Below are 26019 nucleotides of genomic sequence, written 5' to 3'. Positions count from 1 at the left end.
GCAATACTTACTTATTGAGAAAAGGAAAGGACTAAAGATATCATAATTATTTAGCCTCCTGAGGTTTTTCAAGAAGGGATCCTCTGGGTTTCTAAGGGAATCAATGTTCACTCCAAATGATGTGCTAGTGATCACATCCATGCTGTATGCCCCAATGATTCTATAGAGAGACACAAGAACAATTAAAACCAGCACCTATCTGCCATTCTTGAGTCACACATGCAGCAGGAAGTGCTGAGAAAGCACATATCAAGCACAACAGGTAGACTGCAAAACCATTCCTGGACCACACCCGGACGCAGCATAGGGCCTCAGTGGCTTACATTTAGTAAACACACATCAACAGTCAGAATTCAGGCTTAAGCCCAGCCGACCACATTTCTGATCTAGCTTCATGCTAACACATACTGGAGTGCAGAAGATTGTAGTTTAATAGCTTGTCATCATATCACACGTGCAGGACATTCATGAGTTCAGAAATACCTAGCATGGTGGACCAGCAAATAGGATATATCCACCTCTCTACTATTGAGATAAAGGTATTTGTTAAAAAAAATAAAACTCCAACTTAGATAATCAGAACGAACATTATTCTGTTACTCACACTCACACATGTCAAGGGTGAAATGTGCAGTTGTCTTTGTCCTAGGGGTAGCAGGGACCCCAGAAATATTAGGCATGTATCTACACTCAAGCAGAGCTAAAGACCATAAAAACATAGATTACAGAAGTGGGTGCTATATGTGTTTGAAACTGGTGTGTAAGATCTAAAGATTTAGCAGGACAGGGTGAAATAACGCATTCATTCTAAGGGACTCAAGAAGGTGATATGCGGTCTCCCATCCAATTACTAACCTGGCCTGACCCTGCTCAGCTTCTAAGATCAAATGAGAATGAGTATAGATACGAGACACCTGAATAGTAATCTATAGCCATTTTGAGGTGTATAGAACCCGGTTGAATATAAACCAAAATCGAAATGTCTATGAAGTCACAGGATGTGATTAAGAACCTGGATTTTCCTATTAATATATTGGTTAATCAATACAATGTCAATTAATGCCATAATGTTGTAAATTGTTGTTGATGTTATGTTGGGGCTTTTAATTGATTTGGATGATAGTTTGCAGGGTTTACCTTCAGACCAGAGATGGTCTCACCAAGAAATCTTTGACCTACCAGGATAATGAAATGCTGGACATTATACTTGGTAAATACTCACAATGGAAGAATCTCAACTGAATTTGAACTGTGGTAATGCAACAAGGTGGAGAAATCCACCATGGGGAGAGGTTTCGGTAGGGGTGGTGTATCCCAGTGCCTATAAAACTGTGTCACATAATGCAATGCAATTAATAATAATAATAATAATAATAAATTAGGTGACATGGGTCCAGGTCTTGCCTCATACCAGAAACCAATGGGAAAAATGCTCTTTCCCTAGCAATTTACTAAACATCAGCACTCTGCTCTAAATTGCAGGAACTTCATTTCTCCTTCTCTCCATCCATTCACAAACCGCTAACATACACCCTATTTTCCATTACCAGAATCTGACGTGGCCCTGAAGGTAGAATTCACTTTAAAATCAGAGACAACCATGAATAAGTATAAGAATAAATCTCCATTAAACCTACTATTAGGAAGAATTCATAAATATATGATATGCTCCCTGCTTCTCCAAGATTTTGTCATTTGCAAAGTCTACTACTGAATAATTCAAAATTAGCCCATACTGACTAGAGGAGCAGAATAGCACAGTTAGGATGCTGTTTGGGATGCTGCATTCCACGTGTAAGTCCTCAGGACAAATGTCAGCTCCACTAATAAACCCCAGCTTCCTCAGAGTGCATGTTCTTGGAGACACCAAGGAACAGCTCATGCACTGGTGTTATTCAACACCCAGGTGAGAACTAGATTGAATCGCTACCTCTTGGTTGGCCTAATCCCTAGTTATTGCAGATATTTAGGATCAGGAGACAGAACATATGCCATACTCTAGGCCTCTCATCACACCAAATAAATATACTTACATAAATAAGAAATTATTTTTAATTGGGATAACAAATTATTTTATTGTCAACCCCAAAGGCTTTTCTGGGCCTTCTCTCTCCACATATTCAAGAACTTTAAAGTAAAAAACATACTGCAACATTTAGCATTTTTCTATTATCCTTAGCAATATCCTGAAGGCATTTCAGTTCTTCCTACATATACACTGGGACCCTCCTGGCATAGAGCTTGTTTCCCCAAATGTACCAAATGCTTCCCCTACTGCCCTAGGCCTATTCCACACCATCAACCAAAACAAAAACAAACAAAACTTTAACTTTGATACAATCATGTTCCTTCTTTGTACACTTGAATTTTGTCTCTCAAGTACTCAAGGTGACAGTCAAGCTAGTAACTCTGTTTCATGCTCAATTTAAAGAAGGCCCAATCTGTACCCAGCTCCCTTTGAGTTGGGTCTGGAACTTCCTGGTTGAATCATTGGAGTTTACACAGCATACCTGCTGTTGTATGCTCACTCTAGGGATTCCAGAAGGGCAATTTCAAATCCATGCCATGCACTGAAAGAGCACCAAACCCCACAAATATATTACTACTTACTCTTTCACATTGATGGGCTTGCCTTTCTCTGCTTCTTGACTCAGATTTTTCACCAACACATCTCCATAATGGACAAAGATGGGTAACATCTAGGTACACACACACACACACACAACACCAGCCACAGTGAGATGCAGAGATTCAAGTCACATAAGGAAATAGTTTTCTAATGCATGCAGGAGTGACTTTGGTCTAAGTATGCACCACATAATTCACAGTTAAAATAAATATCCAAGTCAAAAGGAATGGATTACCACAAAAGAGGCATTTCAGCAACATCTAATGTCTCTTCTAGGTCACATACACAAAAAGATCATTTTGAGAAACCTTGAGCCCAATGAATTTTCCCCTTCAAATTCACTAGGATTTCCTTTCTACTTGTTTCCAGACTCAGCTAAGTTTCTACTTAAAAATCCACTAATTTATTACCTCCTTGAGTTTTCCACTAGTGAATGCTGGAGACACCAGTGTTCTAAGTCTCTTCCATTCTTCATCCTTAGAGTTCACAAGGGCAATTTTCATAAATCCCATTGGTCCAAAAGACTAGAATTCAAATAAAGACATTTCATTGTGCGTAAGTTCTAAGGATCATCATTGTTGTAAATATTTGTTACATACATCAGTCATTTCAAAAGTATTTAGTGGAAGTATACCAGTTGGCATGCTACGATTATGTGCTCAATAAATATTATTCCAAATGCCTAGCCACATAGGATAGTAGATTTGCTATGGTCTGAGCCATTTTTCTTCCATTTTCCTATAAAAAGTCAATGTGCCATAAGTCAGAGAATCTGTCCTTCCAGGAGGCAAAACAGAAATAGGATACCAGAGCATCCTCTAATATAGAGCAGAACAGAAATGAGTTGCTGGTGGAAGACCATATGGTTCACAAAAGCTATATGTTTATTTGAATCAATTTTGTTTTCCATCCCTCTGCTCACCCTCTATACACAAAAACATGCACATGGATCACAACTGATAAAAGAGGAGAACTTTCCTTAAAAAGTAAAAATACATTTCATTTAGGTTTAGCTGTTCCATATATGTATGCCCTCCAGACAATGAAATCATAGTATCAAAGAAAGAACTAACTCTGAAGTCCTGTTATTTGCAGCTCAATAGATGGAACAGGAGCTTGTTATCTTAAGCCCAATAACCCTTACATAGAAAAACAAACACCAAATGTTTCTCTCATGTGTACAAGTTTTATAGCCTATTGTGAACACAATGTATTGCTGCAGGCTTTGAAGGACTGCAGGAGGAAACAGAGAAGGATGTTGAAAGGCAGGCACCATAACACTGTGCCGTAATAAGATTTAGGGATTGATACAAGAGTGGTTCCTCTATACTTCATAATAATGTATATTATTATTATTATTATTATCATTATCATTGAATGAAACGCTGAAAGAGAATATTTCATAGGCCCTGGCTTAAACAAAATATAAGAAAATAGAAGGAACAGTGTCAGTCAGACCCAATAAGGGCACCTACTGCTCTTATTATGATCCGGGTTCCCTCTAATGGACAAGGAAAGCAATAGGGAATGAATGAAACACTTTGGTTACTGTATCCATGTGGAAAACCCAGAAGAAGCTCCTGGCTCCTAGCTTCAAATGGGCCAAGCTCTGGCAATTACACTAGTTTGGGAGTTAAGTAACTGATGGATGTTCATGCTCTAAGTCTCATTCTTACTCTCTTTCACCAACTCTCTCATTCTTTCTCTGCCATCACCACCACTTTCAGTAACAGACTTCTGGTATATTTAATGAAAACTCTTTACAAAATTAAAGATTGAAAATGTTAACTACCTGATCCATTGATTCTACATTTATTTATTGAAATACTATACAGTAGAATGAAAAAAATTGCATTATATGCAACCAAAAAACTTACACATTTGTACAATGATTTTTTTAAACAGATAATATTTCTGAGACTAATACTTACTTGCGAGGCCAGCATGTGGCATTTCATACTAAACCTCTCATTGCAGTTCAGGGAAACTATATTAGCTTTGACATCCTATACCAGTATTCTGATCCAGCTCCCTGCATATAACCTGGAGAAACTGCAAAGAATGATGAAGTTATCTGGCCCCTGCACCTACATGGGAAACCCTTAACAAGGTCCTGGAGCTCGGCTTTGATTAAATCTGCTCTGGCCATTGGAGCCTTGTATAGAGTGAACCAGTGAATGGGAGAGTTTCCTCTATATCTCAACTTCTATCACTGAAAAATCTGCCCTTCAAATTACAATAAATATATCTTTAAAAATTAAACGTATTTGGTATTCTGAAGAAATAGTGAGGTTGTATGGAAGTCCATTTTTCTCAATATCACCACAAGAGGAAAAGGAAAAAGAGAGTGAGATCGACCATCCCAAAACGGGTCAAGTAACTCAAAAATCTAGGAATATTTTTCCATCTTCTAAAGCTATAGATCGTTTAAAATGAGCATTTCTAATATTGTGCAAGAAAATAATTAAAACAGAATTCCAGGCACATTTCTCAACTTGATTAAAAAAAAAAAGATGGTGTTTTACCAAAAAAAAAAAAACAAAAAAAAAAACAAAAAACAAAAAAAACAAAAAAAGAAACAAACAAAAAAAAACCAAGTAGAAGAAAAGACTTTCAGTCAATATGAAACTCAACATTTTACTATTCCCATCAGTCAGAATTCAGATGAAATCATTCTCTCTTGTTAAACTTATGAAGATATAATATAAATATACTTGCAATCACTTCCAATATATATAAGCAGTTTAGGTAAAGAATTAACACATATGCATAGAGATAGATAGATGGATGGATAGACAGATAGTATATGCTGATAGCAATATGTTAATGAAAGGAATCCAAGAAACCTAACACAATGGAGAGGCATGCTACGGTGATAGACTGACAGAGTCACAACTCTAAGGACACAGACTCTAACACAGTTCATCTGCACTTTGCTGCAGACAAATGAACTATCCTAAATTTGTATTTGTATTGAAAGACAAGAGAACATGAACAGCTAAGCCAGTCCTGAAAAATAAAGTGGGAGAATTCACACTACATGGTAAGGTTTATTATAGAGCTGCCATAACCAAGACACTGCTATTATTGGAGGATTAGACAGAGTGATCAGTACAATAGAACAGATAATAAAACCTAGACCCACACAATCACTCCTGATTTTCACAGGTGATAAATCAGTTCAATGAAGTGAGTGAAGGAATGTTGAAACAATTGGGTAGCACATAGTCCAAAAATTAACAGTGGTCTAAACCGCATACCTGACATAAATACTAAGTCAAAATAGATTATATATATATACATAAAGTATAAAACACAGAAGTGCTAGGCAAAGAATTTTCAGACGTGATATTAAAAGCACAATGAACAAAAGCATGTAGGAGACTGTTAATCACTCGGTAGTGAGTTCATGCTTGTATCCCAGGGCCCTAATGAAGGTAAAATGAGAACTAGTTGTTTGTTATTTATGGACAGTACCAATAACAATGATAGAAAGGACATTGTCTACCAAAGGGTTGGGAGACACTCCAGCGGCAGCATGATGGACTTGGGAAAATTCAAGACATGCATTGTGAGACTAGATGGGAAAAAAGTAGAGGATATGGAACTTGGATGGGGGAGCAGGGGGAACCCATTATCAACTAAACTTTATGAAAAAACAATTTAATTTTTTTCATTCAACTATGAAAAAAAGTTAACCTTAGGAATAAGAAGAAATTGACCTTCTCTGAATAAAAAGCAAAAAATCTTACAAGGAATCTGTTAAAAGTAAGGGATACGGTACATATTGTCACTCTAACAAAAGAGTAAAAGTGAGTTTTTTCCAATGGAAGAGTTCTGATCTGTTTGTGTTGCTAACTATACAAATCTACACATCTGTCTCATGTAGTTAACTACATGCATACACACACATAGGAAAGAGAGAGAGAGAAAGAGAGAGAGAGGTGAAACATGAAATATGAATACAGTTTTTTGTCTACCTGCTACTGGAGAAATTCACTAATTTTGTAGTTACACACAGTGTCACCCAAAAAAACAAAATGAAACACTCATGAATCTTCCCTGATCATTTTGTGAATATCTAATATTTAAGAACAAGTGCTCAACAATTAATATTTAATAACAATTAATACTTAAGCTTGAAAAATATCCCAATACCTACCCGCCGGTTTGTGAAGACAGAGTAACATTCCTTCACAAGCACTGTTTTCATCATGTCTGGATCAGTGATGACCAGCACAGGCTGCCGACCCTCAAACAATCTATTATGGGGAAACAGAAATGATTAAACATGACCAGCCTGATGCAGCAGCCACAGCTAAGCCCAGGAACCACACTTTGATCCTGAGATTATGTTTGTTACATCCCTTTTGTACAACACAAAGCAACATCCTTTCCTGGTTCAAGTTAGAGTAAGATGCTTCTTAATTCTGCATGCTGATATCCAGTTGTCCCAACAGCAGTTGTTGAATAGACCAGGCTTTTTTGCTGGATTGTTTTCAGTTTTCTTGTTAGAAATTAGTTGGCTATACATGCACAAGCTCCCTTCTTGTGTTTCTATCCCATTCTATTGATCTTCTCTATATCTGTACCTGAGTGTTTTGATGACCACTGCTCTTTAGTAGGTCTTGAGGTCTGGAATTGTGATTCCTCAAGAGTGAATTTTATTCTTCAGGATAGCTTTGGGTATTAGGGGTCTCTTATGTTTCCACATGAACTTTTGTATCATCATTTCTCATTTCCATTTCTGAGAAGAATGTTGTTGGAATTCAAATTGGGATTGTGTTGAATCTGTATATTACTTTTGATCATATGTTCATTTTGATGATGTTGATCTTGCCATTCATTTAAACATGGTAAGTTTCTCCATTTTTCAATGTTTTCTTCTTAATCTTTAATAATTTTCATCTTAGAAAATCCACATATTTGATTTGATTAATTCCTAGGTATTTAAGATTTCTGTTATCTTAAAGTGGACAATGCTTACAATTTCTCAGCCATGCAACCATTTGTATACACCAGCAACACATATTTGTCTTATATATATATATATATATATTTTATATAAAATATATATTATATCCTGCTACCCTGCCAAAATCTCTTCTGAGATCCAATAGTGTATCAACTGTGTTTTGGTTCTCCTATGTATCAAAACATGTTATCTGCAAATACAGATCCTTTCAGTTCCTCATTCGATTTTGGATCCTTTAATTCCTTTTTCTTGCCTAACAACTCTGGCAAGGATTTTCAATACTATGTTGCAGAGTAATGGTGACACTAGGCATCCATGTCTAGTTCCAGATTTTAGATGAAAGGCTTTCACTCTTTCTCCATTTAATATTATGCTGGCAATGGGTTTTTGGTAAATTGCTTTGATTGTGTGGTAGATTGTTCCTTCTATGCCAATCTTGCTTATGGTTTTCAGCAGGAAATAGTGTTGAATTTAATCAAATGCCTTCTCTGCATCTATTGAGATGATCATGTGCTCTTTATTTATTTATTATTTTTTTTAATTTGTTGATGTGATGTATCTCATTTAGTGAATTGTGAAGTTTGAACCATCCCTGCATACCTGGGATGAATCCCACCTGGTCTCAGTGAATGATCTGCCTGATGTGATGTTGCTTCCTTTTGGCTACTATTTTGTTGAGGATCTTTGCATCTATGTTCATCAAGGATATCTGTCTGTTGTTCTCTTTTTCTGTTCCTTCTCTTTTTGGCTGTGGTATTAAGGTAATGCTGGCTTCATAGAAAGAGTTTGGAGGAATTGTCTCTCTTTCTATTGTTTGGAAAAGCCTTAGAGGATTGGGGTAAGCTCTCTTGAAAAGTTTGGTAGAATTCAGCAATGAAGCCATCTGGTCCAGAACTTTTCTTGGTTGGAATGGCTTTAACTGCTGAATCAACCTCAGTCCATCTTATAGATCTATTCAGGTTGTTAATTGCTTCTTGATTTAGTTCTGGTGGATTTTATGTGTCCAAAAATCTATCCATATCTTCTAGATATTCTGATTTGTTCACATATTTTTTTTGTATTAGTTCATGAAGATTTTTTGTAATTCCAAGGTATCTGTTGTTATCTCCTTTCTCATCTTTGATGCTATTGATGTGTATTTTCTTCCTCCTTTTGGGGATTTGTTGAGCTAGTAGGGATTCGATTTTGGTGATTTTCCCAAAGAACCAGCTCTTTGATTTATTGTTCTGATGTATATTCAATTTGGTTTCTATTTGAGTAATTTCCTTTCTTATTTTGATTATTTCAATTTTTCTCCTACATTCTTGGAATTGCTTTCCTGTTGCTTTTTTAAATTGTTCAATTGTAGGATTAGCTCATTTATTTGGGTCCTTTCTAGTTTCTTAACATAAGCATTGCTGGAGATAAACTTTCCTCTTGACACTCCCTTGATTCTGTATGATAATTCTTGATATGTTGTCTTGATGCCTTCATTTGTTTCAAACAATTCTTTAATTTCACCTTTGATTTCCTCTCTAACCCTTTGCTCATTTGATGATTTATTTTTCAGTCTCCATGTGTTTACAGGTCTTCCTTGGTATTTTGACTTCTCGGCCTCCACATTCACACCTTGATGGTATGGGAAGATGCATGGTACAATTTTGACTTTTAAAAATTTCCTGAGGCTTGTTTTGTGGCCTATAACATGGTCAGTTCTGGGGATGGTTCCACCTAGTGATAACAAATAGTATATTCTCTGTCATAAGTGGAAGCTTGGGTATTCTTTGATTTAGTCTGCTTCTAGGCTTTTGTTTGGATGTTCCCTACATTTGTCTTTAGTTTTGGTAGCTGTTATTCCTTTGTTCTTCCACTTGGACATCTTTGAGTATCAATTGTAAAGGTGGTTTGACAAAGGCAAACTCTTGGAGTTTCTCTTTACTGTGGAAGAACTTTACTTCAGTTTCAAATACAAAGAAGAGCTTTTATACGATATGTTATTCTGGGTTAGAAATGGTTTTCTTTTAGAATCTGGGCTATGTCACTCTGTTCTCTTGTGGCCAATAGTGTTTCCTCTGAGAGGTCAGCTGTCAGTTTGATTAGGATTCCTCTATAGGCCCCTTGGAATTTTTTCCTTTGCACATTGAAGGATTTTGCTTTTATTTGACTGAGGAGAGCTTAATTATCACGTGTTCAGTGATGTTCACTTTTGATTAACACTCTTGGGAGTTCTATTAACCTCCTGTATCTTGTTTTGCAATTCTTTCTTAAGATTAGTAATGTTTTCATTCATTAATTAATTGACTACACCTTTAATTGCAGCTTCTCATTCTGCACCTTCTGGTAGTTCCATAAGTCTTTTGTTGGGCCTCTTAATAGTATCTTTGATTTCTTCAAGATTTCTTTGAGTTTGACACAACTCTATTTCCAGATTTTTGTTTGTTCTCCCATGCTGATAGGAAATATCTTCTAGTTCTGAAATTCTTCTGCTTCATCTATTCTATTTTTGAAACTCTCTACTGTATTTTTAATTTGCTCCAGTGTTCTTTATTTCTGATACATCAACTTACATTTGATTAATTGCTGCTATTTCCTATGTAACATATTCCTTAAACTCCTTGAACTCCTGCATGTGCTTCACATTGCTACTCACAAACTGTATAATCCGTTTTCTGAATTCTGTGTATTCCATTTAATCCTCTATTAACTCTGAGGGAGGGCAGATCTTTTTCTCCTTTGCTAAAGAGACTTCAGTAACATTCATCGTGCCTCAGTCTCTTCTTTTGTCTTTTGACCTTGCTATTCTGGTTGACAAATTCTTCTCCTTAGTGCTGACTTGTAAGATGAATTACATGGCAGCCAGAAGAATCTAGCCATGACTGCTGCTGGGTCCTTGGCTGTTGCTGGGGTCTGGATCTCTGCTCACCAGCCACTATTGTGCTCTCTGTTCTCTGCAACACTACCCTCATTGCCACTTCTCTCTGTACAGAGGGTCTCTATGAACCCCCACTGCCAACTGCCAGATCACTTTCTTTTCCTGTAATCTGTCCTTGCACTTCATGATAGAGTTGAAACAACAGACCACTGAATTACCAATGCATGGGTGACAGAAAGAAAACCCAAATGCCTAATTGGCATGATGGTTTCCTTATATTAAAGAGAACATATGGAATTTGTCCTTTTGTGATTGAGTTATTTCATTGAGGATGATGCCTTCTAGCTGTGGAAGTCTAGTTGCTAATTGTTTAACTTCATTCTTTTTAATGTCTGAATAATATTCCATGGAGTAAATGCATCACAGTTTCCTTAACCCTTCCTCCTTGAATGAGCATCTTGATTGTTACCATGTCTTTGCTATTGTAACTTGTGCTGCTGTAAATATAGGATTACAGCTCCCTTTCTCATGCAGTTTTCTTTAAATATGTGTATATTCCTAGGAGTGGGATATCTAGGTCATATGGCAGATTTTTCTGCAATCCTCTAAGCACCCTCCATACTGATTTCCATATTGGTTGTACTAGCCTATATTTCCACCAGCAGTGAAGGCAAGTGTCTTTCTCCCCAGATCTTTTCCTGCGCCAGCAGGTATTGCTAGTAGATTTCTGAATGTAGGCCCATCTGAGTGGAGTTAGGTGGTACCTCAATGCGGTTTTCATTTGTATCTCCCTGACAGCTACGGAATCTGAGCATCTCTTCATATGTCTGATAGCCATTGGATTTCATCTTTTGAAAAATGTCTGTTCATTTCCTTTGCATATCATTTCTCATTGCTAATGTTATTGTTCTTAGGAGTCTAGGGAGAGGGCCAACCTTTGCCAGCTTGAACTATCTGGCCCTGATTAGCAAATCTATGCACAGAACTACTTATTCAACACTAGCACATACTAGCTCTAAAATATTATTCCTAAGGAGAGTGAAAGCACCCACCAACCACAAGGTGGCAGCAGTCAACAATGATCTGATTGGCTGGCTGGATGATAGGCAAATTTAAGATTGAGTGAAAGGAGATCCAGTGCTTCATGTTCTCCCAACAGCTCACAATAGTTTTATAGGCCACGTTACCTCAAAAGCCCCTGGACCAGCTATAAGAGTTTGATGAGAAAAGATCTGAAATTAAAAAAAAAATATATAGGAAGAGGCAAAGTCTTTTCCAACTTGCTCATATATTCCAAGCACATTAGTTATACCACTTTCTCTGTTGAATGAATGGTGGAAATGGACAAGGATGCCCTTTATTCAACACTAATATACACATATATACACATATATTACATATAATATATAGTATATATACAACATATTTACCTGTACCTTCTAGTCCTTCTTTCTTTTCTCAAGAATTTTATTCACTCATTTATCACTCATTTATTCACTCATTTATTCCCAAATTGACACAATGGCCATGATTAAGTTGAAGCAAACATTGGACCAAGAGCTTCTTCCAAGTTTTTAATATAGTGCCAGGTCCCCAAGTTCTTGAGTCATTCTGCACTGTTTCATAAGCAGTTAGCAGAGAGCTGTATCACAAGTGGAGCAGCTAGACACAAGCTACTAGACAAGGCTCTGAGATAAGGTTGTCCCCAAAACAGTGAGTAGTTCACCAGAAAAAGGAAGCTTTCCAAATACTCACCCCCAAATATGTCCATATTTTTTATAACATTTCATCTCAAAATCCCACACACCCTGAAAGGGAAATGAAATCAAATGTGATTATTATTGTAAAACCAGTAAACTTGATCTCCAGTTGAAGCAAACTAAGAAAAATAAAATCACTACAAGCTTAATGTTTTATGATTTAATTATCCAAAAACTCCAATTCAGAGACACCTGGGAGAAAAAGAGAGATTATATTTGACGTGGAGAAATCAAAGGCATACTTTAGTTTTCCCTGAACACTGTGGAAACCCTTTTGCTAAACCTTATCTACAGATACTAAGTAATCCTTATCATTGTGAAGAAATTTCCCAGGCTCTACGGTGTTAAAATATTTCATAGACCAGCAAGTGTTTTTCTCCATGCACACATGAGGAAACTGAGACTTGGGGAAAACTGTGAGGTTCCCCAACATGAATCCAGTCACGTCTCTAGATCTCATGAACTTTCTGGACTCTGACAGATTTAAGATACTAAAGACTCCAGTCAATTTCTTCTGTACTCACAGATTTATGTCACTCTTGAGTGTGTTTCAGAGGGAGAAAGTGCATTGGTGAAATAATGCATGTGAACTCAACTTCCAATTTGAGAGCACAATATGGGAAGAGTAACATGCCAGTTCTACTCACAGCACTAGTATATTATAATAACGGCACAGGGTCAGGCATTCCAGCATAGTAGCTAAGACCTGTCTCTCCTATATTTGAGTATCTGTGCCCCATGTCTGTCCCTGCCATCTCACTTTAATTCCACACTGATACATATGTAAGCTGCAGCAGAGATAGCTCAGCTAACAGGGTACCTCTATTCTACTTGCAAAGCCTGGATGTGATCCACACATCCATCGGAAAGCCGGTAAATTCGAACCTACTCCCCTGAGAATTTCATGTCATAAAACTCAACAGTCTATGCAAATACATGAAGAAAAGGCAGCTTGGGTCCATGCAGCGGGTATGGATGACACCAAGGTGTAAAGAGAACAGCTCCACTGCTTGGACTGTCCCAGGGAGCTTCCAGCTGTTTGGGAGGGTCCGGTGGATTCCTCTCTGACCAACTTGACACAGTCTCAACAGCTTTTTGCATGGAAACTCAATCACCCCACTACATATTCTGTAATCTATTGAGGCATTGTTTGACCCCTTGAGATGGCTTTTGCCACCAACGTGAGCTTGAGAGTTAACGTTATTGATTATGTCTTTGTGAGTGGACCTTTCACTGTGCACAGGAGTACAATTAAACCCATGCCATTTCTGGACACCTTATTGTGTACCCACCCTTTGCTCTGAAATTGGGCACAGATATATAGTATGCCTTTCGGGAAATGTCTTAATATGAATTTTACAAAGTAATGGAAGTGATGAGAGTAAGAGCTGAAACTGCTATGGCAATAAATATAGTAATTGTCATCTCAAAGGCTAGCATGTCTTGGCAATTTTGGGGGCATAGAAAATGTAACTGCTTTAGGCACTTTTATAATTTTTAGCTATGAAATGAAGAATACTTTTATTAATGAAAAAATGGTTTTGACTATTTTTTCATTGTTTATGAAGTTGTAGAGTGTATAGTTATAGGGGGATTTAACATTTGAAAATTTTGTTTTAGATTTTATATTTTTTTCCCTTGTAACCTATTATCACATTAAATAATGGGTAAATTGTAGAAGTAGAAATGTGGTAGGAATGTACTGCTGATTAGCAGGTAATCGCATGTGTCTTGGCCTTGGAGTTCTGGCTGTTGCTCCATGGCTACTGTTGAAGAATGAATAATGGCTTGCTTTGAAGAATATGAATACAGTATTTTGCAGAATTATATGTAGGAGCACCTGCTAAGCCCTGAAGTACAGATTGAATAACTAAATGTCTGTACATGCCCCCTTAGACTTGAAGTAAAAAAAATAGAACAACTAGTTGCTTGTGTAGAAGCCTGTGAGGTGTCTTAGTAATTAAAAAGGACAGCTTTTTCTGGAGCTGTGTGAGAATGCAACAATTGTCTGTGTCTGTGTCTTTCTTTATCGTCAACTCCACGTATACTTCCCGAGCTCTGAACGTGGCTGTAGCTGGACTCTGCCAAAAGGCAATAGTTCAAATGACACTCACCTTGCGGTAGCCCATGATATTTCCCAGGAAAGGCAGAGGTGTTGGCCCAGGAATGCCCAGCTTCTTAAAATGGCCATGTGTAGAGGTGCCATATCTGTAAAGTAAAGGAGAAGGCAGATCACAAGGGTGAGAGTTTACATAGAAGGGACACATGCTCAATATCAGAATAAGAGCTGACACTGTGTGTGGATTCATTTGGAAATGGGCCAGGCTGAGTTGGATTGCTGCATCAGCTGAACGGTGCCAGCATTAGTTGTGAATCATATTAGACTGGACAGAAGTACAACATGGAAGGCACAGGATTCAGTGCTGAGAACATCCTTAGTTTGAGAAGTAACAACACTCCCATGCTGGGCTGTATCTTTCACCTTGTTGCACAAGAACCAGATCTATGTGTGGAGGTGGTTCATTCTGACCTAAACCACAGCACCCATAATTCTTCATGAGAGCCAGATAGGATGTGTACTGAGTAGGGCTAGCCTGCAGCAAAAGATGGCAAAAAGCAGGGCTGTGGGCAGTTCATGTGGAGGTCTTGGAGGTTGCCACACTTAATCTGCATAACCCACTGGTTTGCATAAGGTAGGACTGGATCACAGCACTATCAACTCACACAAGGGATAGGGTAAAATTGGAACTAACCAAACAGTATGGTATGTCTTGGCTACTGCATGTGACATTGCACACCTGCACTGGAAAATAAACACAAGAGTCAAGAATGAGGTAATCAAAATGAGGTTTCTTAGGGGTCTCCAAAGAAATTGCCAGATTCAGACATTGGACTCAAGGAAAATCACAGGATGTATGGTTCATCTTTGAAGCACAGCACATGTTTTGGACTGTAATATTTGAGTTACTGATGCCTTTTTGGAGGAGAGCATGTCCAGATGCACACCAGGGTCAGGACAACAAGTTCCTCCAAGTCAGCAGTGGATATCAACTGACTCACCAGAAGATGAAAAGCAGAACAGATTGGACAATTTTGGCCAAGCATTGAAGCATGTTCTTAGCTTTGTGGGTGCAATAGTTGGAATTTGTCAACCAACAGACCTTGGGAAGATTTTCTTTGCAATACGTGAGTAATGAATTCAAACATTTCTCAGGAGCATCAAAACTACTGAAAAACTCCCTTGAGTCATTCTTCCACAATTGCAGGTCTCTAAGGCATCATCAAAGGACTGATCCCCATCCCGGGGGTCTCAGGTAGTCTGACATTAAGGAATAGCATCTGCTGCCCACTCCACTGCAGACTCAGGACAAAAACGAACAAATCTGAAGTATATGTCATGCACACACATTCTTCCATGCCTCAAACTCTCACACTAATCAGAATCAGAAACGGTATGCACACGGATTCCTCTCAAAGTTGAACAATATTAAAAGGAAAATAAAAAATTAAGAAGAAAATATAAAGTGTATTTGGAGGTGCTCTGGTTTCTTGAGGCTACTTGAAGAGGAACATTAGAGGGAAAATAAATTTCTATACTACTCCTAACTTGTTAAATTCACAGAAACTGTAAGGAATAAGGGAAAGATAGTTACAGATGGCTGCCAGGTCTGCTCTTCTCTGAAAATCACCATTTCACCTATTGCAAGACTGAGCAGTCAATTCACAGGAGACAGGTGGCAGTAGGGGAGTTCCAGGGCGGGGACACAGAGGGATGGAAAAATTGAATCTGAGCCTCTACAGATGTCCGGGCACTGGGCTGCTTTGTGTCAGTGATGCATGGACAATGGAAAGGAAAAAGTCAAGAGCCAACCACATGCACAGAGCAGGATTTCCCTCACTCCTGGAGTACAGATGCAGACTCAGAAGGTAAAGCCACTGCAGATCAGTGGAAGTCAACCTCTTCTGTCCTCAGAATCTCTGGAGTATAGGCCTTTGGTGAGGATCCCACTGTACTTGGAATCCATGTGTTTATAACCTATCTCAACTCAATTCTAACTACACAGTATATGTCAAACTGAGAATCAACCAGCATATCTTCTACGAAACAGATGCTATTAACACTTCATGCAGAAAGAGATTGGGAACTGGGTGGGGTGAGATAGGTCAGTAGTCTCACTGAAATCCGTAATTACATTTCTAATTATTATCACCAAGCACTTGGACAACTTCCCCTCTAACCATCAGAACAGATGAATGAAAGACAAGCCTCATTACCATTCCAGATGCAAGCCTACAGGAGAATTCAGATGGACAGCTACTCACAGATATAGGAGCACCAGGCTGGTAGCCACGAGAACCCAGGTTTCTAAGGAAAAGTTTGGCATCAGGTCCATTGTCACTTGCTGCTGCAGCTCTCTCCTCTAAGTATTCTCTGCAGCTGTGTGTACTGCTCTTTGCTGGGCCTTGAGTGCACAGCTGTCCTGCCCTGTGATCTAGTCAAGGTGACTGGAACATTTACGTGCTGGGGAATGAGGTGTAACTGGAAATGCAATGAGTAGAGGATTTACTCATGCCCTGCCCACAATCTGGGACTCGCTCCAACCCGACATTTGTCAAGGAATCTTAGACACACCTCAGTCATCTCAGTCAAATCCATGTTCTGTGCCAGAAAAATTGTAAAAACAACAACAACAACAACAAAAAAAAACCTGAATTAACTATGACAGCAAATCTCCACACCTACCTTCTTCTCTACATCTGTCCACATTCAAATAATTTGAAATCCACACAATCAACTCACAGCAAGACATGTTACTAGACTACAATGACACCCTGCCCATAGAAGGCTATTTGTCCTTCAAACACCAAATACATAAAAACCCTCCAGGTAGCATCACTCCTCATTAAATCCTCTAACACACAAAGCACTCTCTTCCAAGTATCAACATGTATGAAAATTTTGACAATACCTATCAGGCAATAACTGGCATTTATTTTGTAGTCAAAAACAATGTGTTTGCCGGATTGAGCAATCAGACTACAGTGTGATATAATGCGGGTTATCAACGTTTCTGTAGCCTCATTCTCAGTTGCAACCACAGTTCTGCTGCAGCCATAACAGAATACGGTGTTGCAAATGTCCGTTGCTTCCAGCACACCCAACAAATGGATTGATGATGTCAGAACAGAAAGAAGTGGTGTTATCATCATGCTGTTAAGAAATAAAACAGATCTTGTTGATGAGAAACAAGTGTCTACTGAGGAGGGAGAGAGGAAAGCCAAAGAGCTGAATGTCGTGTTTATTGAAACTAGTGAAAAAGCAAAATAAACTTAAAACAGATCTTCTGATGTGTTACAGCAGCTTTGCCTGGAATGGAAAGCACACAGGACAGAAGCAGAGACATGATTGATATAAAACTGGAAAAGCCTCAGGACCAACCAGTCAGCAAATGCTGTTCCTGCTAATACCGGCCACATCTTCACTTTGTGCTACTCTAGAAGCCCACTGCTTTGCCCACTTCCTCTCATTGACTGCAGTGTGAATATTGGCTTAACCCTTTCCCCTTTAGTAATAACATATAACAACTCATCATTTGTGGCTGTCTCGTAGTTAGCTTCACAAGGACAAAAACTTCTCTGTCTTCATTATTTGTACGTTACACATAACGAAATATTTCGGCACATACCAGTTATAATTTTAAAGTTAGGTACAGTTTTATAACATTTTTCCTGTTTTAATGTTATGACAATGTACTACAAAATGATGGAAATTTCAGCAACAGTATCAGTGTGGCTTGTTTAAGAAGCAGTGAGCTCGGGCTCAGCGCGATAGCATAGAGATTAAGGTCCTTGCCTTGAACATGCCAGGATCCCATAATGGTGCTGGTTCTAATCCTGGCAGCTCCACTTTCCATCCTGCTCCCTGCCTTTGGCCTGGGAAAGCAGTTGAGGATGACCCAAAGCATTGGGTCCCTGCACCTGCATGGGAGACTTGGAAAGAAGTTCCTGGCTCTTGGCTTCGGATTGGCACAACACCGTCCGTTGCGGTCACTTGGGGAGTGAATCATTAGATGGAGATCCGCCTCTCTGTCTCTCCTCTGCTCTGTATATCTGCCTTTCCAATAAAAATAAACAAATCTTAAAAAAAAGAAAATAATCAGTAAGCTCACACCAGCACTTGGCCGACCTCCTTGAGCTCTCCATGCCAAAGATTGATTTTCAACAGAAATCAAAGAACCCTTTAATACGTGCTTTCTTACGCTTTTGGAGAGAAAACGAACACAGTGCTTCAGAACAGATTTTTTTAATATTCAATTCTAAAGTGTAAATCATAAAACTCTAACTTTTTTTTTTCTCTCCCACCTCTGTTCCCCACCATCCTCGCTAAGAAAATGATAAAATTCTAATGAATCTTCTTGTCTCAAGATTTTAAAACTCAGCGTAACGTTATTCTGTTTGAAGGGAAAAGATAACCTTTTTGAACTATACAGTTTGAATGCATTTCTTTTTTTTTTTTCTTAATTCTGTGAAGGCAAGGCACTATATAAGTCAAGTTCCTAGTGGAAGGACTAGTGGAGGAATTTAAATATGGAACAGTGACCAAAATCACTATTCCAAGTAGAATTAATGATATCAACAGAAGAACAGAATCACAGAGAATCTGCTTAGGACAATTGAGGTCAAATTAAAGATGGAAACAGATTTTGTTTGGTAAGCATTTAGAAGCAGATCAGAAAAAGTATACATCGAAGAGGGAAAGAAGAGTGTGCAAATAATTCTTAATGTTGTGCAAACTCTTGCCTTATTTTTTAGCATCTTGTAAATGTTGGATCTTTCAGGCTGGTTTTGCTGTTTATTAGATCTGTATTGTTCAGGTAATTAACCAGTGATTAGTTTTATATTTAAGCTCCAATTAATCCTTTATTCGGTAACATTTATTTCTTTGCCTTTTTCTTTAAAACCTTCAAAATTTAGATATTGTGTTGGGTTTTCTTAGAGCTTTATCACTGTGGCAATATGTATTTCCATTAAAGCACTACAAACAAATGTACTAGGAGTGCACACATTTAAGTTTTACTAGTTATTATGAGATTGCTGTGTAAGCAAATATACTCATTTGTAAATACATTCTTTGCAGGAAGAAAATTTCTGAGTAATAACTCCAAAAATCTTGCTGATTATAATTGTAAGCATGATTTAACCCAGTATAAAGATGAAAAGATGAAAAAAACTATCTTTGTAATTCCTTATCTCTTCATTGCAACAAAACCCTTAACAGGAAAGCTTATTTTCCTGTTTTCCTCCTCTTCCACTCCTCACTTATTGTCACCTTGTACTATACAGAGAGCACTCCGATTATGGATCTGGATAGAGACGTATTATCACATATCATTAGCCCACCTACCCGTAACTCACATTCAAAGATAGCATGGAAGTGTAAAGTGCTTTTATAATACAATATTATTGTTAAAGGCAAGGATTAACTCTTTTGTTTTATTTTGACATGGTTTGCCCTGAAATAAATAGCAATACAATATGGAAAAAGGAAAAAAAAAGCCATAAAATGAAGTCCTATCTGGTGGCCACAAAATGAATCAGTGTCATACCTGCTCGGGTTCAGTGCGTCAGACTTGCATAAGGTAATATGTTGTTGGACATCTCCCAGGAAACTTTCACTGTGATTACACAAATGCTCAGGAACTGGTCGTAACCACAGAAACAACACACACACATTCAACTCAGTACTAACTTACAAATCCACTAAAGCTTCGAAATCAGAAGAAAGGTCAATGCTGCAAACATTTCTGATATTTTGTAGTCAGAAAAATGAGGTTTCCAATAAGTAAGAGACCACATGGAAGAATTCGATTAAACAGGAATGTAAACATCACAGGTTGTGTGGAAGGAGACAACGCTATGACATGTACCCTACTGATTACTGCAGTGATTTTTAAACTTCTTTTACTTGACCCCAGCCTGGCCTTAAGAAGGCCATCTCCTAGTCAACTACTACATAAGACATCCACCATGTAATGTCCCTGCTTCACTTCATTCCCTGCAACAGTTCACATCATCCACAGCTTACAATTCAACAGCCTCCAATGATCAAGGCCACACTTGATCTGTCCAATGACTTACTAGTCTTGGTTCAGTCAACCTAGCCAGATGCAAGCCATGTTTGAAGCAAATGATATGTTTTCTTCCTTGCTAACTTACCCAATTGGAAAAGCAGAAAGCTGAAGTGCTAGAGCCCATGGCAGCCAGGTGGGAAACCTGGATGGAGTTTCAGGTTGCAGGATTTGGCCAAACAAAACTCTAGATGCTGAGGCCATTTGGGAAGTTAAAATGAGATATAAACTCACTCACACTCTCTCTCAATCTCTCTCTCTTTCTTTTCTAACTACATACTTCAAGTAAAAATCTTAATTTTAATTAATCATAAAATGAACAACCACAGGGATTTAACTTTTGGACAGTTAGCATCTCAATTTTATTCCAAATATGAACATCACTCCAAGAGAAAATCCTCTTCCAACAAAGGTTTTTTTACCTTGCTGATTGTTTCCTTTGCTGTAAAGAAGCTTCTTAGTTTGATGAGGTCCCATTTGTTTATTCTGTCCTTAACTGCTATTGATTTTGGTGTCCTTCTGAGAAAGTCAGGACCTACTCCTAGGTCTTCCAGTTATTTCCTACATTTTCTTCCAAGAGTTTGAAGGTTTCTGGATGTAGGTTTAGGTCTTTTATCCATGTAGATTGGATCTTAGTGTATGGTGATAGATGTGGGTCTATCCTTTTGTTTCTGCAGGCTATCAGACAGTTGTCCCAACAACATTTACTGAAGAGGCCCTCCCATTTGCTAGGACTGTCTTTGGTCTTTTTGTCAAACATTATTTGGCTGTATTTGTGTGGGTTCCCTTGTGGTGTTTCTATTCTGTTCCATTGATCTTCCTCTCTATTTTTGTGACAGTACTAGGCTGTTTTGATAACCACTGCTCTATAGTATGTCCAGAGGTCTGGAACTGTGATTCCTCCTGCTAACTTCTTGTTCTTCAAGATGGTTCTGGCTATTCGTGGTTTTTTTGGTTTCCAGATAAACTTTTGAATCATTGTATCCAGTTCCGTGAAGTATGTTTTGGGCAATTTGATTGGCATTGTGTTGAAAATATATATTACTTGTGGTAGTATAGACATTTTAATGGTATTGAGTTTGCCTATCCAGGAGCATGGGATGTTATTCCATCTTTTGATGTCTTGTTCAATTTCTTTTTTGAGTAGTTTGTAGTTTTCTTTGAATAGGTCTCCTACACTTTTGGTTAGATTTATTCCCAGATACTTCATACATTTTTCTGTGGTCTTGAATGGTGTCTTGTTGCTTAGATCTTTTTCCATCTTGGGGGTGTTTGCTTACACTATGGCTGTTGATTTTTGTTCATTAATTTTGTACCCTGCCACTCTGCCAAACTCTTGTATAAGTTCTAGCAGTTTCTGTATTGAGTCTCCTGGCTTTTCTATGTACAGGATCATGTCATCTGCATATAGTGAAACTTGACTTCTTTGTTTACCATTTGTATATCTTTGATTTCTTTTTCTTGTCTTATGGCCTCTGCAAGCACCTCTAGGACTATGTTGAATAGTAGTGGAGATAGCAGGCATCCTTGGCTTGTGCCAGATCTCAGTGGGAAGGGTTCTAGCTTTGCTCCATTCAGTAAGATATTGGCGTTGAATTTTTCATAGATTGCTTTGATTATGTTGTGGATTTTTCCATCTATGCCTATCTAGGCTAGAGTTTTCACCATGAAGAGGTGTTCGATCTTGTCAAGAGCTTTTTCTGCCTCTATTGATACTATCATGTGGTTCTTGTTTTTCAGTTTTTGGATGTGGTTTATTACATTTATGGATTTCCAAATGCTGAACCATGCTTGCATTCCAGGGATGAATCCTTCTTGATCAGGATGAATGATCTGTCTGATGATATTTTGAATTTTATTCGCTAGGATTTTGTTGAGAATTTTAATATCAATGTTCATCAGAGAGATAGGTCTGTAGTTTTCCTTCTGTGACGATTCTCTATTCGGTTTTGGGATTGAGGTGATGCTGGCTTCATAGAATGAGTTTGGAAGGGTTGCTTCCTTCTCTATTGTTTTGAAGAGTTTGTAGAGGGTTGGCGTTAGTTCTGTTTGGAATGTTTTATAGAATTCTGTAGTGAAACTGTCTGGGCCTGGGCCTTTCTTCGTTGGGAGATCCTTGATGACTGCTTCAATCTCTGCCTCATTTATCAGTTTATTTAATTATTCTGTCGCCTCTGGACTAAGTTTTGGTAAGTGGTGGGAGTCTAAGAACTTTTCCATTTCTTGGTGGTCCTCTAATTTATTGGAGTACAGTTCTTTGTAGTAATTTCTAATTATTTTCTTAATGATTGCAGTGTCTGTTGTTATGTTGCCTTTTTCATCTTTAATGCTGTTGATTCTCACTTTCTCTCTCTCTCTTTTTTTTTTTTTTTTGGTCATTAGGGCCAGTGGTATGTCTATTTGGTTTATCTTCTCAAAGAACCAACTTTTAATTTGTTGATTTTGTGTATAGTTTTTTTTTTTTAATTCCTATTTGGTTTATCTCCTCCCTTGTTTTGATGATTTCTTGTTTCCTATTGTGTGTGGGACTCTTCCGCTGCTATTTTTCCAGTTCCTAGAGGTTTGTGGTTAATTCCTGCATTTGGCAGTTATCTTGGGCCTTGCCATGGGCTCCTATTGCAATGAGTTTACCCCGTAGCACTGCTTTGGCGGTTTCCCACAAGTTTTGGAATGTTTTATTGGAGTTTTCATTAGTTTCCATAAATTTTTTGATCTCATCTTTAAGTTCTTCTCTGACCCATTGTTCGTTTAATAGCATATTGTTCAATTTCCAAGAGTGCCTATACTTCCTGGGGAGTTTTGAGTTGTTGATTTCCAGTTTCATCCCATGGTGGTCTGAGAGGGTACATGGTATGATACTAATGTTTTGGAAGTTATTTAGATTCGCTTTATATCCTATCATGTGGTCGTTTCTGGAGAAGGTGCCATGCACCGCTGAGAAAAATGTATAGTCTGTGGTCTTAGGATAAAAAGTTCTATATATGTCTAGTAAGTCCAGTTATTCTATTGTTTATGTGAGCTCTGTTGTTTCTTTGTTGAAATTTTATTTCGTATACCTGTGCATTGGTGTTAAATGTGTGTCGAGATCACCTACAAATATTGTGTGCATATCTATGTCTCCCCTTAAGTCTGTAAGTAACTGCTTCATGTAACTAGGTGTGTTGGAATTAGGTGCATAAACATTAACGATGGTGATTGCTTCTTGACTGATCATTCCTTTCACCAGTATGAAATAGGCGTTCCCTGTCTCTTTTGAGGTTAGTTAGATTGAAGTCTTTCTTGTCTGAAATTAGGACAGCTACCTCAGCTTTTTTTCCTTGTCCATTGGCATGAAATATCTTTTTCCATCCCTTCACTTTCAGTTTCTTTGCATCCTTTCTGATTAGATGTGTTTCTTGTAGACAACAAATAGTTGGGTCTTGTTTGATGATCCATTCTAATAATCTTTTTCTTTTGATAGGTGAGTTTAGATCATTTGTGTTAAGAGTTAAAATTGAGTGCTTGCGATTTTGCCCTGCCATGCGATTGTGTTTTGTGTGTGTTGTTAACTTTGTAATCACCCTTCTTTGTGTGGGCTTTAGTTTGGAGGCCTTCCTGTTTGCCAACTTTGTTTGTGGTTTGCCTCCTTTTTTTCTGGGATTAGCGCATTTGTAAGGAGATTTTGCAGAGCTGGTTTTGTGTTGACATGATGTTCTAGTTTTTCTTTGCTACGGAAGTATCTGATTTCATTTTCATATACAAATGAGATCTTTGCTGGGTACATTATTCTTGGTTGACAGTTGTTTTGTTTCAGAACATGGAAGTTCTTTGTTCATTCTCTCCTTGCTTGTAGGGTCTCTTCAGAGAAGTCCGCAGTGATTCTGATTGGTTTTCCCCTGTATGTGATCTTTTCTCTGCTTGGTACTTGTCTCAGGATTCTTTCTTTGTCTTCATTGGAGTAAAACTTGAGCATCATGTGTCTGGGTGAAGATCTCTTTGGGTCGTGTCTGTTGGGAGTTCTCTGTCCGTCCTATATGTGCTAGCACTATGTAGGAGATAGAGGGCTTATCTCCAGAGTATACAAAGAGCTCCAAAACAATCAAAAAACCAAAACAAACAAGCCACTCAATAATTGGGCACGGGAAATTTTCAAACATTTTACATAGGAACAAGCCCAAATGGCAAACAAACTTATGAAAAAATTGCTCCAGTTCCCTAGCAATAAGGGAAATCCAAATTAAGACATCATTGAGGTACCACCTAACACCAGTAAGATTGGCCCACATTAAAAACAAACAAACAAACAAACAAACAAACAAAATCAACCACACTTGTTGGCGAAGATGTGGGGAAAAGGGAGCGCTACTCCACTGCTGGTGGAGCAGCAGGTTGGTACAGCCTTGATGGAAATTAGTATGGAGGAACTCAAAAAAACTGAAAATCAACATACTGTATGACCGAGCACTCCTAGGAATACATCCAAAAGCACCTGTTTCATGACAGACCAACATGAACCCCTATGTTCATGGTAGCACAATTAGTAATTGCAAAAACATGAAAGCAACTGAAATGCCCATCAGCAGAAGATTTGATAAGAAAGCTTTGGTTCATCTACTCCATGAAATACTACTCAGCTATTAAAGAAATCAAAATGCAGTTCTTTGTGGCTAAATGGGCCCAACTGGAAACTATAATGCTACGGGAAATGAGGGAATCCCAAAAAGGTTAGGTACCACTTGTTTGCCTTAATTTAACCTGTAATTTTTGTTTGTTTGATTGTTTGTTTTTGAACCTGTCGTTGATACTGTCTCAACATATGTGTTTTGAAAAATTGAGCTTCCATTATTTTTAACATATTGTTTACTCAATGCTATGTCAATTAATTCCATAACATTGTATATTGTTGCTGATGTTTTGTTGGAGCTTTTAACTAACCAGGGCTTTACTCTGTTAGCTCTACCTTCAGACCATAGAAAGTCTCCCCAAGAAGCAGCTGAACTTATCTGGACAATAAGATGCTGGACTCCACACTAGTTATATGCTTGCAATGAAGGAATCTCAACTGAACTTGAACTGTGTTTGTGCAGCAAGGTGGAGAAATCCTCCATGTGGGTAGGGTTGTTGGAGGGGTGGGGGGAATTCCAGTGCCTAAAAAACTGTATCACATAATACAATGTTAATAACAATAAAAAATAAATAAAAACAAAAAGAAAAAACAAAAAAAAAACCCAAATGCTTTCCTTCACATTCTTTCTTCTCTCAGCTCCTGGAAACCAACACTGTGTGCTCTGTTCAGATAAGTCAGCACATTCTGGACAGTTCACATGAACAAGATCAAACAACATGTAGACTAAGATGCTTGATTTCTTTCAACTAGCATCATATGTCAAGAATCATGCATATGAACCATACTGATTGCTGCATGGTATTACATGATATGCATGTATGATTCCTTTACCAACACATTTATCTAAGAACATTTGAGGTGTCATCACATTTGGCCCTTGCAGGCCTGGCTGAGGTGAATCAAAAAATGTATTTTACACTTACACCTTTCAGTTCTCTTCAGAATATCAGCAAGTATAGCATCACTGGATTACATGGTATCTCTAGGCTTAATCACTTGAGGAAACACAACTATTTTCCACAGCAGATGCACTACTTTACATTCTCACTGGCAAAATATGAGCATTGTT

The 26019-nt window shown here is 38.0% G+C and overlaps 1 protein-coding gene and 1 pseudogene across 3 annotated transcripts in view; one reads left to right on the top strand and one right to left on the bottom strand.

Annotated features, from left to right (window-relative positions):
* LOC121171444 (cytochrome P450 3A6-like) overlaps positions 1 to 16609 on the bottom strand; it is a 40971-nt gene extending 24362 nt beyond the window's left edge. The window contains exons 1-7 of one of the 3 annotated variants that reach the window (XM_041003145.1): positions 16539 to 16609; positions 14324 to 14423; positions 12211 to 12263; positions 6792 to 6891; positions 3040 to 3153; positions 2611 to 2699; positions 12 to 160 (exon numbers count right to left, since the gene is read on the bottom strand). In XM_041003145.1, the coding sequence (XP_040859079.1) occupies positions 12 to 160; positions 2611 to 2699; positions 3040 to 3153; positions 6792 to 6891; positions 12211 to 12263; positions 14324 to 14423; positions 16539 to 16609 (676 nt within the window). Of the gene's footprint in view, positions 1 to 11; positions 161 to 2610; positions 2700 to 3039; positions 3154 to 6791; positions 6892 to 12210; positions 12264 to 14323; positions 14424 to 15219; positions 15237 to 16538 lie in introns of those variants that run through there. The other 2 variants (XM_041003146.1, XM_041003147.1) reach the window with 2 other exon arrangements.
* A 553-nt stretch (positions 16610 to 17162) lies between these two features.
* On the top strand, positions 17163 to 17681 carry LOC121171446 (annotated as a pseudogene).
* The last annotated feature ends 8338 nt before the right edge of the window (positions 17682 to 26019 follow it).

The sequence above is a fragment of the Ochotona curzoniae genome, unplaced genomic scaffold, assembly GCF_017591425.1.
Source record: "Ochotona curzoniae isolate NIBS_2020 unplaced genomic scaffold, NIBS_Ocur_1.0 scaffold_2656, whole genome shotgun sequence".
Taxonomy (NCBI): domain Eukaryota; kingdom Metazoa; phylum Chordata; class Mammalia; order Lagomorpha; family Ochotonidae; genus Ochotona; species Ochotona curzoniae.
Note: the sequence above shows the minus strand (reverse complement) of the source record. Positions and strands in the feature narration are given on the sequence as shown.